Here is a 15,141-nt window from a genome sequence, read left to right as displayed (position 1 = left end):
AAAAGAGCAGGAATCATGACGCGTCGTGTTAATAGAGACAGACAGCAGCTCGTTCCGGAGCGCACCGGGAAATGCTTTTATTCCGACAGCCAAGTCATCCATCCCCACACAACTCCACTGCAGTTTCACGTCGTTCACATGTTCCTCACTCTGTGTTTATCAGCCCCCCGCCTAGAAACTCCGTGCGCAGTCTCTGGCTCGGGTTCTGGTTGTGCACACATGTATTCAGCAGAGAGATGACAGTGTTGGATGTTCAGCTCTCCTCTCTGTTGGTGCTGCTGCACAGGGAAACCGTTTGCAGAGACCAAAGCCTCCCGTTCAGTCAGGATCTCTGCGTTTAGTTGTCGGGAAGTCGTAAGGTTTCCCCGTGAGTGATTTCATAGATTTTTCTCTGAGCCCGATTGGTGAGACGCTGCACACAGGGATAATTAGTTCAGCACATCTTCTAGTTCCAGTGCGTGGACGCACTCCTGTCGTGCGCGCCCACGTTGGATACTCCTTCCATTTTTTGGGCCAAGGACTTTTCTTTTGATACATTCTTTCACTTTTTCTCGGTTCCTGTTTTTTTTTTTTTTGACTGCTGTGTTCTCTGAAGGTTTTCACATCTTCCTACCCAGAGGGGGTTCTTGCATGAAATATTCCCCATAGGTCAGTCATATTCTCCCTGTTTTTTAAATCTATTTATTGTTTACAAATGAAGGTTTCATTAAACACAAAATTTTTAATCAGTGCGTATTAATTCTGTTCAGGTTAGCCCAGTCAAACCAAAATAAGCTAATCAGGTCTTACCAGTCTATTGACTCCATTCAAAGGGTCTCAGATATGCATTCACAGTGTTTTCACAAATTGATTCCCTTTGCAAATAAACCCTGCTCAGTGTGGAATCATTCCCTTCCAGTCTCACCAGTCCAAGTCTCTCTGGCTCTGAATTAGTTCTGCTCAAATCAAGCCCTCAGTTCTTAAAACACTGTAAAATCTCCCCCTATTTCTGAATAAGTCTCTAATCAAATGCCTAAGCTTCATTAATTGTTGCCAAGTGCAGAAATATTATCTTTACAGTGTTTTCTTTGGCCACTAGAAAGGGACACTCATTCTTTTTTTTTTTTTTTTTTTTTGACTGGCTCAATGACAGAAAAGTTGTTCAGATTGCAATTAACAGACAGCTTTAGTTCCTTACACTAGTTGCCCAAACATCTTTTGTCTTTTTTTACCCAGCGGCATCCCTAGCACGTTTTTTTCCAAGTACTTTTCCCATATTGCTCACATCAAAAATCACAGCAGGAGAGAAGCATAAGCTCTATATCAGCTTCGAACTTCAGGATCATCCGCCATCCGTCATTTACAGTAAAAACTGTGTGACCGTAGTAAGCAGAAGAAAGCTTGTTCCCTGCCAGATTATGTTTTCGCTTGCCCACTCCAGGTCCTGCCACTTTGGGCAGAAAGCCACATCCCCCAAATCAAAACTCTTATCCCTCCCTGTTATCCATCACACCCTCTTTTTACTTGGCATCTCTTTGTCCTGTGAGTTATAAAGGCTGTGCCAATCTGTAGATTGAGATAGATTAGAGTGAATTAAACCTTTTGTCCCCCTGTGGCTCCTATCTAACCAGTTAAATTGGTTCACTGCTTTCTGGGAGAAAGAGGCCAAGAAGGCTGAGGTGTCAAAGCCTTAAAGTGGGATTACTATCACACATCTCTAGAGGAAATTGTTTTCTTCTGCTGTTTATGGCGTCTCCATCAAGTATCAATTTTATATATATATATATATATATATTTAATCTAAATAATTTTCTTTTACCTTTTGAGCTGACGGGTTTTATCTGGATTTTTAGAAATTGTTTGATTTTATAATTTTATCTCAACTTTGGCTTCTTTTTAATCTCCTTAAGGCTTTATTGATATTTGGGTTTCACCACTTCATTAAGTTTATCTACTAATGTTCTCTGGTTCAAAAGTATTATGATAAGATTGTATCTCATGTTTCTGCTTAATTATTTTTCCTGTTGTACTTTTTAGTGCTTTATGTCTGCATGTTTGCTTTTTTGTAGCAGACATGTTGGTTTTTAATCATCTGTAGCACCTTGTGTTGCACAAAGTTGTTTGAAGTTTGATTTACTGACTGTTTCATTAGGGTTTGTGTTTCTTAAAACTGCAAAGTAAAGAGAGGAGCGATCACAAAGGAAATGTTCTGATTAAAGTGAGTTCTTCTTATTTTCTTATGGGACTGATTGTGACCTGATCCTCAGCTTTAGAGGAAGTGATGTGAATCCACACTAAAGGTTAAAAGTTTCACCTGCTTGAATGCTAGTTTTGGTCATAAAACTAGTTTTGCATTTAAAGCAAACTGAAAACAATGGTGTAGGTGCTGTCCATGGTGCTGAAAAAAGATTAGCAACTTGACTTCCTAATAATTCTCAATTTCTGCAGTATTCATATTCTAATTCAGTCCAACTCTTTCTAACTAATTTTTCACAATGGTGACTCTTCATTTTGGAGTTTTTTTTTTTGCGTGCTGACGATCTTATTGTCACATTCCTTTCTGCGCCCCGTCATGCTTTGTCATTTCAGTAAAGTTTCATTGATTTAATGTGAAATTACTCATAACTTCCTCTTGCACACTTTGTCTAAATCCCAGTGTCTCGATGGATAAGCTTCTAGTTATCTAGTTAGGAAGAGAAAACGGAAAAAAAAGAGAGAAATGTTTAAGAACAGGTCTGCAGCAGACTAATGCTTAGCTTAACTCTTCATACAAATCTTTAGTTTTGCCCTGGTGCCTCAGATGACAGAGCCATTTTGCTTTCTAGCTCTTGTAAATCTGTTTGATCTCGGTGGTTTTGCATCTTTTATATGCCCTGTTTGTCTGATTAGGTTTTTACTTTCCTCTTAAATCCGTCTCCCATATTACTAACCATTTTCTTGCCTGATCTTCTTACTTTGACACATCAGATGCCTCCTCAAAACATGTGCACTCTTTACCTCTCTTTTTTCTTTTCCTTCTCACCCCTCGTTGACAAAGAGCCTCTACTCAGTCGCGCTGCTGCAGCAAAGAAAGCAGAATAACTTCTGCAGCAGTCACATCTTCCACAATGGTTGTCCAGATAAGATGGGACCAGGCTTAATCTTTAAGATTTCATTCCCCTGTGGGACGACTGTCACTGTTATAGCTTCGCTCTAAAAGACCTCCAGGATTCGTCACACAAAGACGAGGCAGGAGAAAGAAATGGCTTTTTCATGTTGCTGCAGGTTTGTTTGTTTGTGGCTTTGAAAGTAGCTGATAAATGGTTAAAGGCATCATTAAGATTTAACCCGATGTTTTGTAGTTTATTTTTCATGTGATTGTGTCTCTGCCTGACAATTCGTCTTGTACTTTCCTACTTTCATTTGATATTTTGTGCTTAAATCATTGCCAATCATTTTATTTTACCTTGTAGTTGAGGCATTCACCTCCACAGCTTTCTGATAGAGAGCACAGCCTTATTTCCTACTTTTGAATCATGAACACAGTAACTGAGCCAAATGAGATCTGCAGAGCTTTGGATGCTGCTTTGAGTTGTTTTATGACTTCCTGGATGAGTTGTTGATACATTTTTGGAGTAAATGTTGTCCAGCAGTATTTCATGATTTCTCTGTTTGTGGATAATTACACTGATAGATGTCAATAAGTTTGTTTCCTGTTTGTTCTTGAATTCCCTTGTATTTGGGCGCAGTGTGTTGCTTTTTAAAGTCTTCTAGTCTACTTCATGTTGTCAGAATGGTTTGTTGAAGATGCAACAAATGGCATCTTCATTACCTGGTAGTAATAAGTGCGAATAGTGAAAATAAGCTCAGTTTTCCAAAAATAAAGAGTGATTAATCACAATTATTTCATGAATTAATGCAAGAATAGTTAGAGTATACTTTCGCAGGTTGGTTTGGATAACTTCTTTTTCCTTTGTCACTAAAATCATAATTTGAAAATGTCTTTTTGGGTCTACCTGTGTTGTGCTTTTCTAATATTAAAACTTGTTGGATTGTTCCAAACATCATAGCAGCAAAAACAGAGAACATCTGTGAGGGAGGAAATACTTTTTCTACATTGCATCCCACTGAATGCTGCTGCAATTGATTCCAAAAAAATGAAAATGACAGTAACGCCTCTCAGCGAGTTTTTGTTAAGAAAATATAAAAAAAAAAGAGTCTGTTGCATTTGGTCTGAATAACAGGGAATCACCATGTGATTGAAAGTTGGCTGGAACTGATCGACACCTTTTGAATTTGCTGAATTTGGATCTGGGAAGCTGTCACACAGCTGCATCCTGACACTTTTCTTTATCTATTTTTTTAATGATTTACCAAACATTCTGCAAAACAGTACATGAGCTCGACAGCCTCCACACGCGGAAACATGGGCGTCTGCTGACAAGCGCTGTATTGCAGGCAGAGGTTCCAAAACCAAAAAGCTACTCATTAACCCTCTGCTAATTATATGCAATTAAAATACTGTCAAGCATATGATCCTGAAAAACTCCATAAACTTTAATTATATTATACACTGAAGAGCCAGTTTATGTATACGCAGGGAAAAAAAACAAAACAAAAAAAAAACTTGTAAATTAACACAGAGGGGACACACAATTAGTAAGAATGTCTGCAGGTCTTTGGTGAGTAAGCCTCTTTACCTTTCTTAAACAGCTAGCGTTAATAAGGCGAGGCAGCCATTATGCTGCCTGAGAGGCGAAACCAGAGGAAGACGAATTCTGCTGAGCACTCCCTCCTGTTTGTTAGGCTTATTGCTGTGTGTGTAGTGCAGCGTAATAAGTGAGGACGAGCTCAGAAGAGCCAGAGTCTCCCTTCTCTCATTTTTACTCTGGTTGCTTACACACAAGGTTAAAAGACAGTTCAGAAAGTAACTGGCCCTGAAGAAAATAAAAAAAAACATCAGCGAGAAAACAGATACCATGCTGCAGTGTAGATTTTACACTGCAGCATGGTATCTAAACGTCAATAACATAACATGAATAACATAATATGAGGGTTAAAGTATTCCTACCCCTTCGATTTTTCCCAGTTTTTCTTGTTGCAACCACAAACTTCAACATAATGTAACAGGAACTGAAGTGACCGACTAGCACAAAGTTACACCTGTCAAACTGAAACAATACAAAACATGGTCTTTGATTTTTGTTGTTGTTGTTGTTGTTGTTGTTGAAAGACCCCAAAAATGTTGCTGAGCATGTACATTCAGATCTCTTTTCTGTGATACCTATAAATATATTACTCTCCAAACAACTGCCTTCAGAAACACCCAATTAGTAAACAGCATCTGCTCGTGCATAATTTCAACCGCTGCTCTGTGAAAGCCTCAGAGCTTCATTAGGAAACTTTTTGGCCTACATGTAAAATATTAAATTTGTCCATCTGTTTATATTTCAGTCTCGCAATTCTGGTGTTACATGGCACTACAATTGAAAGGCTAATAGAGAAGGTGAGACGGAAAAGGAAAAAGACAGTGAGGGAGCTTTTAGATGATATTTGTTTGGAGTTCAGGGTGGCTTTTCAAGTATGCTGGAGAAGCCTGAAATCCTCCGTGGCATTCTTTAAAAAGAAAGATAGTTCAAAGATGACAAGCATGAGGAGGATTTGAAAATGTTCCTTTTTAGGAGAGGCAGAAGGGAATTATTTAATGCTGAGGTTCAATAGTTCATAATTCCAATTATTGGTCTACAGGCAAAATATGAAAAAACTGCATCGTCCTGAAGTGCAAAACACGGTGGTGGCAGCATCATGCTCTCTTCAGCAGAGACAGGCTGGTCACATTTAATGGAAAGGTGAGTGTAGCTGTATGCAGAGCAACGCTGGAAGAAAACCTGCTAAAGACTTGAGACTGTAAAGTAGAACAAGTGAAAATATCATTTTCTAGACGTGCAAAGCTGCTCCAGCCATTGCCTCACCACTTGTAGCTGAACCAACATCAAACTTTTTTTTGCTGTTGCAGCATAACAAAATGTCATGAAGTCTGAGTGGCCCCAAATACTTTTGCAAGGCTCTGTGGCTGGAGTAAAGAACATGCCTCTGTTTCTTCTGTGCTTTTCCTTATTCGTTGTGCTGATTCAAATGAACAACAGTCCAAATTAAGTAGAGGCCAGAGGCGGAGCAGCCACATGCGGCACACGTGCGCTGAGAAACATGAATCTGTACAGACAGCTCGCTCAAACGTGCATGTGCCGTTCAGCCAGAACTAAGCCACAGAAAGCCTGCGACTGAGTCACCGTCTCCTTTATGCTTCTGTTCCCTCCATTTTTAAAATCCTCGTCTAACTTCGCCGGTGAGGTCATCATCTGTTACATTGGCTCCTCTCCGACCTTTAATGCGATTGGCTGCCAGCGTGTGTGTGTGTGTGTCACTAAATCATCTCCAGCAATAACAAGGCGAGAACAGAGGAACAGCCAGCCGCGGCGTGTCCCTGTGAATAAGATTCACGTTTGATAAAACGGAGTTCCCCGTTTTCCACGGCCCCCTTCTTTTCTGCCTCGTCTCTCCTTCTTCCGCAGTTTTGAATTTGAATTACCGCTCTCCTCTCTCTGCCCCCCTGTCCTCCAGATGAGTTCATGCAGCAGCCGTGCATTGACCATCCTGTCCACAGTGTTTGGAGCCTGCGGACTGCTGCTGGTGGGGGTGGCTGTATCCACCGACTACTGGCTCATAATGGTGGAGGGAATCATCCTGCAGCAGAACCAGAGCATGGAGGTGAAGATGGCTCTGCATTCTGGCCTCTGGAGAGTTTGCTTTGTGGCTGGTAGGAATACATCACCACACTCGTGTGCACGTGTTTACACTTACTCACACACACCTGATATCCAAGCACAAGAAAGTAACAAACGAGCATAAAGAGGCATTGAAGATTGGCAAGTTGAGGGCGAGTCTGGCTCGAGAGAGAAAAGGAAGAGGGGAGCCTGTGGCTTCTGGAATCAAATCTGTCAGAAAACATGATTGTTAACAGCGAGAGAGGCCGCCGAGACCTGCGCTTCTGCACGCATGACCGACTCTGATCCTAAAAGCAAACCTAACGTTCTCCAATTTCTGTTTCCTCACAGGATCAGAGAACGGGAGGTGTGTTGCTTCGGAGTACTTCACCGAGCCCGAAATAGAGATCACCACCGAAAACACGGCAAACATCCTGAGTGAGTGAAAGACGGATGTGATATTACACGTCTGTTGTTTACCAAAGGAATTATACGGAGTAATGTGCAGCTGACTAGATTGAAAAAGTGGGGATGGAGAAGGGCTGAGGGTGAAGAATCTGAAGTGAAAGAAAAAAGGCCTTCAGGTGCAGAGGGACTCGAGGAGAGGGAGGGTCAGTCTCAGAGGACTTTCCCTCCTTTCACTCAGAGTTCTTGTCATAAATGAAAAAAAGAAAAGTGAAAAAACCTCAGCTTGGAGGGAATGTACGTCTGAAGCTAGCTCTTTTACCTGAATTCAAATGTGTATAATGTATAAAAAGCATATTTTTGTGTTTTGTTGTCACTTTTTTCCGGACTCTGAGATTATGTATAAAAGGCAGCAGACGTTTCTCAAATTCAGAACGATTTTGTTTTGCTTAACATATCTAGACATTGGTTTGCAATTTGCCACCACAAGCATCGCTATATTGTATCGCAGTTTTATGTGACGGGCAAACACAAAGTTGCACATAATTTCAAAATGGAAGAAAATGAGACATAATTTTCAAATATTTAAAAAGATAAAAAAAACTCAGAAGTGTTGGGGAAAGCTGTCTTTATTTTGATGCCTCTAAATAAAGTGAGATACAACCGAGGTGACTGTTAAATAAAGTGAGATGCAACCGAGGTGACTGTGGAGGAGCTGCAGAGAACCACAGCTCAGGTGCAAACTCCAAAAAGCGTAATACTTCACATCACCCTGAGCACATTATCACCACTGTATAACATGGTGGTGGCAGCATTGTTCTGTGGGGAAAAGTTTTCACAAAATGCCAAATCAGAGATTCTGACTATGAGAGCAACCCGACTTTTCAGATATTTGTTTGTGAAATCAAATTGAAAATATGTGCCAATTCATGTTGATATATCTCATAGAAAGAGGTGTGAATATTTTTACAACATGCTGCGTTGGATTGCCTTTGAATATTTTCTTGTTCCGTGGAAACATTTCTTTCCAGGTAACATCAGATGAGCTATTTTTAACACGGCGACCTTTTGTTCCCACAGAGATGGTTCGCACGGCCACGCCCTTCCCCATGGTGTCTCTGCTCTTCGTCTTCACGGCCTTCGTCATCAGCAACATCGGACACATCCGGCCGCAGCGTACCATCCTGGCCTTTGTGTCCGGCATCTTCTTCATTCTCTCAGGTGGGAACCATTACTCATGTCGCGCTGTCACTGCTCCCTCACATTATGATTGATTACAGCAAGCCGGCCGTGTCCTGCGTCACACATGGCGATGCTTTGTTAATGACTCTTATTTTTGGACTGGGGTACAGGTGTGCCAGCTGTCAGTAGAAGAAGTGACAGGATTAATTTTCAGCACCCCAACCCAAGGGTTTAAAAGTTTTCTTCTCTTTTTAAAAGTTGGCTTTTTTAAAATTGCTTGCAGAATGTCAGTGTTCTGCAGAAAAATAAAAAAGGCATTTCAAACAGATTTCCCTTCAGTTCTGTAGGGATGCTTCTTGAGCAGCAGGGGGCACTAATGATCCCCTTTCCTGTGCTGGAGATAAGAGTAAAAACTATCAGGAGGCACGCTGCAGCTTAAGCTCTCTGAAGGCTTTTTCCTTTTGATACTTTCTGAAGAGTAAGCAGAGATGAAAGGACTATCAAACAGATTATGATACAACAGCTTTAGCAAGTAGGGACTGGGGTAAAATAAAAAAGTGTGTTGTAAAAGCAAAGAGTTATGTAACAAAGGTTATAAAATTTGAGCATCAGGCGCTGAGGTGTCAGAGATTTCGGCTGAAAGATGATGACAGTAATTGGACTGAACTGCTTGTTTGTGATGCTGCAGTAAACCATCAGCTCTATCATTCCTCTCACATTCCCCTCTCTGTCCGTTGTGGTTGTTGTGGTTTCGGTGGTATATATGGATTATTCAGAATATTCCTTTTACATCCCCGAGGCAGTGGTCTAGTGAATATTGCAGTTTGCGAGCGGTAACACCATGTTCTGGTTAATATAGCACAATCCAGACAATAAAAAAAATAAAAAAAACCCAGCATAGAGCCGCAGATGTTTGAGCTTGCTTGAAGGCTGATGTTCTCTTTTTTTCCTCTTCCTCGCTTCTGTTACTCCACAGTTGTGCATGTCCACTTAAAAAAAAAAAATTTAATTGCCTTTGTTCTTTTTCTGCCCAACGCTCGCTCGTCCTTTTCTGTCATCTGCTCTTGTTGGGCAAGAAGATTTCTCTCCGTGTCACTGAGGACGCGTGAATGAAGATGTACTGTCACGTCACAGTTGACAGCAGCATGGTTTCTGCATTTTCCATGCCTTCAAACTTTAATTTGTTTTACAAACTAAATAGGTTTGGCATGCATTTGCATTTAGCCTCCCCGAGTCAGTATTTCGTAGAGCCGCTTCTCGTAGCAGCAGGTCTGTCGACAAGAGAACCTCTTAGACCTGCCATTTGAGTAAAGAGACACAACTGGAGACAGCGCAGCTCCTCATTTCAATGTTCCAGTCATATCTAAAATTAATCCTATCTGGTTCTTTCAGCAGGCCTCTGTCTTTGAATATTGATTCCTTGACGGATGCCATATGTTGTACCTCATGCATTTAACATTTTAAAAGCAGTGAAGAGTTCATGTCTAGTTGCTGGAAGGACAGGGGGGGGGGGGAGTTAAAGATGCATGGGCTACATCTGGGATGAAAAGGTTTTACCGTACTAGCCACATTATTGGCACACCTCATGAAAAAAAAAAAAAAAAAAAAAAAAAAAAAAAAAAAAAAATATATATATATATATATATATATATATATATATATATATATATATATATATATATATATATATATATATATATATATATATATATATATATATATATAACCCTCAAGCTCCCAGGCCTCTGGTAGAGGACCCGAGCTCAGAGGATGAAAGAGACCACCCGCGGAGGGTGAGAGGGGAATTTTTTTTTTTTTATATTAAATGCCTTTAAAGGACAGCTCCTCTTCACACAAATATGTAGAATTTCTACGTTCTGGGTCTCTTTCCTTTAGCTCACCCTGCAGGTTTTTGGTGTTTATCTTGATATGTTTCACATTATTGTCCCACATTAAAAAAAAAATCACTTTCCAGTTTTTGCAGCTTTTTTTTCTTATCCAACTTGTCTTGAAAGAAAAAGTCCAGAGTGCAATCTAACAAGCCTCCCAGGGTGTCTTTGAGGACAAAAAGACCCACAGCATCATAGATATCCCACCTTACTTTAACAGTGTGCATGAGGGTCTTTCCCACATGTTCATATTTGATTCTCACTAAACTTGCCTTGAAACTACTTAGTCCAGTGGATGTACAACATGTAAAGAAAATATTCTTCTGCATTCATTTATATTTACTGGTATTTATAAATGCCTACAAGAAACATGTTACCTTAAAGTTGTTAAAATAATTTTAAAATATGCTAACATGGGGAACATGCCGGTTAGGCTATCTGTAGTTTTAAAGAGTGAAGAAGAAATACGTTTAGCAGCCAGTATGTGATCAGTATAATACATCCAGCTAGACTGGAGCATTTAGGCTCCCCTTATATCACAAATCAATAAAAACAGTGGGTCAAGTTTAAGTAAAGGCTGTGGTTTTGATTACAGATACTTAAAATGTCATCAGTGTTTATCTAAAGAAAATAGGAAACACGTGCAAACACACACTTGGCTGCCTCTGTTTGTCTCCTGGGACACATCGTGTTACATATCTCTGATCCTTCTCCATTGGGAACCATTTATTCCCATGAATAGGAGGTTTTTCTTCTGAGAAACCCAACTGGAATGCTTCAGAAAAGGACTGGCCTGCTATTGTCAGACAAACTACAACTCTGTTCAGGCTTTGTGGGAGAATTTATGTACAGAACCAAGTTATAAACTTAAAAAAAAAATTCTGTGGAAACTCTCAATATCTCAGACTTATTTGTGTTTCATTGCAAAAAAATTCTAAATAAAAAACATGTTTTGTATGTAGTTGGATTTGTGTGGTGAAAGTTCACTCCGGAGCATTTTCTCATCCATCTCTTTGTTCTTTATCGATATCACTTTGGAGGCTAATTGGCTTTCACGGTCAGCTCGTATCTTTCTCTTTTTCTCCTCGGCCGCATTGCCGCGAGTATCTCTATCGCAGTATAATGAACCTCCATGTATCTGACTCCGTTTCTCTCTGTCATTGTCATCGCAAATGTGCTGCATGCAGGCCTCAGTCTGGTGGTGGGTCTGGTGCTCTACATCTCCAGTATTAATGATGAGGTGATGAACCGGCCCAGAGAGCCAGAGCAGTTCTTCAATTACCACTACGGCTGGTCCTTCGCCTTTGCTGCCTCTTCCTTCTTACTCAAAGAGGTCAGTGTGGGTAGTGTGTGTGCGTGTGTGTGTGTGCGTGCGTGCGTGCGTGCGTGCGTGCGTGTGTGTGTGTGCGTGCGGCGCTGTCTGTTGGTCCGAGCTGTTGTTTGACAGCACAAGTTTATGCTGCTCGTTTGTTTAAATCTGTTATCATTGCTTCATCTCAGACTCAGCTTTTGCAGCTTTGAAATTAATCTCATAAAAATAAAAAGACATCAAATAGAAACAAGAGAGTAAAGTTGGTATGTGCACAGCAGAAATAAGCGCTAACTCATTTCGAAGTCAGTTTATGGTGTTTCAGCATAGCTTGAAGTTTTTGGGTTTTTAATGTGTTGATGGGATCAGAAGTTAATCATTCCAACACAACAGATCTGACCTTTAACCCTCAAGAACTCCTGTCGTCCTTTAAAGGTACTTCAACATATACCTGATAGACTCTTTGTATCAGCTGAAGCGCCTCTTATCTGCTGCTAGTGATGCCCCAGAATCTTAAAATACCAAGAATATTTTTATTCCTGAAATGCTGTGAATACATCTCAAAGTATCTCTTTTATGAAGCATCATAAAATGATTTTGAATTACAGAAAAGCATAATTTGTTAACTGAAAAAAAAAACAAAAGCTTACTGGATTAAACCCTCTTTATGCAGCAGAACAATTACATGTTGGAAACCTGGAATAAAGCAGCTTCAGTACAAATGATAAACTATCATTTTAGAATTTTGGCTAAAATGACATTTTATGTTTACTATCTCTTTCATAATTCTTTGTGATATTCCTTTGTGTTTCTTGTCCGTAGCTTAGTTTTTTCACCTTGGTGTTACCTTACCTCATTAGTAATATATTTTGTGGAAATATAGTTGACATGTCAAACATTTCAAATGCTAATTCTCTATTTCTTTTAAAATTGACTTTCTCTCAGGGTGCCGGAGTTTTATCAGTCTACCTGTTCATGAAGCGTTACGCAGAGGAAGAGATGTACCGCCCCCACCCTGCCATCTACCGCCCCCGTCTGTCCGAGGGCAGCGACTACAGCGGCCAGTACCTCCACCCAGAATCCTCCTGGCCTCCACCCAAGAGAGGCCGCAGCACCTCAGAGGCGTCCAGCGACATCTCCATCCAGCTCAACCAGACTCCGCCGGCGCCGCCGAAATGCACCCTCCAAGTTGGCGGCCAGGGAAGTCCGCCCTCCGTGTCGTCTTCTGCAGGGAGCTACCAGATGCAGCCACAGCCCACTGGCTACCCCTCCACACACACCCTACCCAGGTCCCACTCCTCCCACCCTCAGGGCCAGGCTCTTCCCATGACCATGCCTCCGTCGCCTGTACCCCCACCTCACTATCACACGCATGTGCACATGAGCGCCTCCCCCTGTTAAGAAGGGGGAGCCGCACGAAGACGAGCCACTGACTCTTCATCATCAAATATACTGAACATTTCGAATTGGATCAGGGTAAGCGCGGAGCTTTGATCTAGCATCGAACGAAGCAGAAAAATGTAGCTTTGAGACGTTATAAATCAAAGAGAGAGAAGGAGGGGATTTTTATTTATTTATTTATTTTTTTTACTGATTTCTGAAGATTTCAAAGAAGCCGTGATGGATGGAAAGAAACAAACAAAAAAGAAGAAAGAAGTTAAAGAGAAAGTCAAGAAAGAGGCAAACTGTTCTCCAGAAAGACATTAGAGGTTAGGTTGATTGGTAGAGCAGGTACAAGGGAGGGAGAGTGAAGCAGGGGGGCTGCAGTGTTATACAAAGATGCTGCATTGCTGCAGGACTTTGTACACACTTGGAAATGTACAACGCAAAGCACTGATCTGAAAGGACTCTGAATGTTCATAGATTTTTACATGCATAAGTCACGCCAACATGTGGACTACATGCGTTTTTGCCAGACGGTGAAACGTGGTTAAATATATTCTATTTGTGTCTGAATTTATTACATCATCAGTTTGATTCCACAACCCATGAAGTCATAATAGTGGCCTCGGTGTTATTAAGTATTAGTTAATACAGTAACTGTTAAATGAATCTGCACAGAATGAATGTTGTTAAGCTTTGTAACATACAGAGATACTATTAAGAAATATCATGCAATCAACGTATTGTTTTACATATTTAAGATACAGATCTTTAGCTTCTTGTACATAGCTGCACATCAGAGAGTTGTGAAATGGCAAGTGAAGCTTTTGCACAGGTCTAAGTGAGAAAATACTTTTACTTGTTCAGCTTTGAATTGAAGGGAAGCAGCTGCAGCAACGCAGCGTCTGGATGCAGAGCTGTCTGGTTTTCTCCAGTTTTACAGGAATCCGGCGCCCTCTAGTGGCCGCAGCCATGAAGCAACCTCCGAAGCAAACGTTTCTGGCTCTAAACATTTCTTGAACTTTGTCTTTCCTTCTGCCTTTACTGTGCGGTATTAGTCTTAAAGAAATGAAATTACAGATTTTGTCAATTTTAAATTGTAAATCCAGAATTATTAGACACACAAATAAGGACTGCAAAACAGAAATAAAGTGATAATCTGGTTAGTAGTGTATCTTTAAATATAATTATAAAACGCACTTGATAAAAATATTTGTTATATTTGCAAATCATTTTAACGCCATTGTTTGTCTTATGGAGCTTTTTAGCCACTTAAAGTCTTAAATAAACCCTCTTTCCCACTTCATTCTAAGGTATTAAAGAAGATATGACATAACAGTTATTATACATGTCTGGGTTTAAATCCTCAGTAGGTAAAACCTAAATAGATAAATACATCTGCTTCACCCACAAATTTCACACCCTGCAAAAATTCTAATGGCGTATCAATGTAATTTTTTTTCTTTTTTCTTTTTTTTTTTGACTGACCAGTTAAATTAAATCTAATTTCTAAAACGCTAACTAGCCTTAGATCACCAAAGCTAAATTATAAATCAGCCTCCACTAGCCATATAATTATAACCTTCTAGAAAATAATGTTTTCTCAATGTTTTCGTATACTACGAACTACGCAGGCAAACATATTTTCATAAATTTTTGTCGCAACTTACAGCAACTTACAATACTGGTTTTATGTTACAGACCAACACAGAAGAAAAAAAATGCATTTTTTAGGAAAAACACATGTAAAGATTTAGCATGCATGATGTGTTTGTGACACATGTGCAGTGCTTGTTCCTCACTATGTGTAAATTATACAAAAAACTGTAAAACCTTGTTTTATCTGAACAGAGCATCTTCTGCCTACCAGGCTTGTGGCAAAGTGCAAACTAAACTTTTTTTTTTCTTCAGAAATAGATTTTTTTTCTTTGTCACTCTTCTATAAAGACCAGCCTTGTTAAGAGCAGGGCTAGTAGTGATCCTGTCGATTAATTCTCCCACCTGTGCTTTTAAACCTAAATCTGCTTCTCATTGCACAGCACACTTTTCAGATTCCCATTTGTAAAAAAAAAATATATATTTGAAACCAGACATTTACTTCTACTTTGCAAATATATGCTACGTTCTGCTGGTCTACCATATAAAGTCAAACTTACAGTAAGTACATTAAAGGGGTACGAATACATTTGCAAGACCGCAGTCTGTGGTTTTCAACCCTACATTTGGAGCACTTTGAACTGCCTGGTTGCTG

The 15,141-nt window shown here is 40.1% G+C and overlaps 1 protein-coding gene across 2 annotated transcripts; it reads left to right on the top strand.

The window, feature by feature from the left end:
• Positions 1-6,579: 6,579 nt before the first annotated feature.
• On the top strand, positions 6,580-13,545 carry LOC106931042 (voltage-dependent calcium channel gamma-7 subunit-like). Of its 2 annotated transcripts, XM_088013830.1 has the most exons (6): positions 6,580-6,775; positions 7,074-7,160; positions 8,208-8,348; positions 11,386-11,531; positions 12,453-12,669; positions 12,841-13,545. In XM_088013830.1, the coding sequence occupies exons 1-6, from the start codon at positions 6,580-6,582 to the stop codon at positions 12,906-12,908; spliced, it is 855 nt and encodes a 284-aa protein (XP_087869956.1). In that variant the 3' UTR covers positions 12,909-13,545. The 2 variants fall into 2 exon arrangements, with proteins under 2 accessions (XP_087869956.1, XP_014864452.1); XM_015008966.2 differs by having other exon boundaries at positions 12,453-13,545.
• The last annotated feature ends 1,596 nt before the right edge of the window (positions 13,546-15,141 follow it).

The sequence above is a fragment of the Poecilia mexicana genome, unplaced genomic scaffold, assembly GCF_051168715.1.
Source record: "Poecilia mexicana isolate PSO_F unplaced genomic scaffold, ASM5116871v1 scaffold_16, whole genome shotgun sequence".
Taxonomy (NCBI): domain Eukaryota; kingdom Metazoa; phylum Chordata; class Actinopteri; order Cyprinodontiformes; family Poeciliidae; genus Poecilia; species Poecilia mexicana.
The sequence above is the reverse complement of the archived record's forward strand: the minus strand, read 5'-3'. Positions and strand labels throughout refer to the sequence as shown.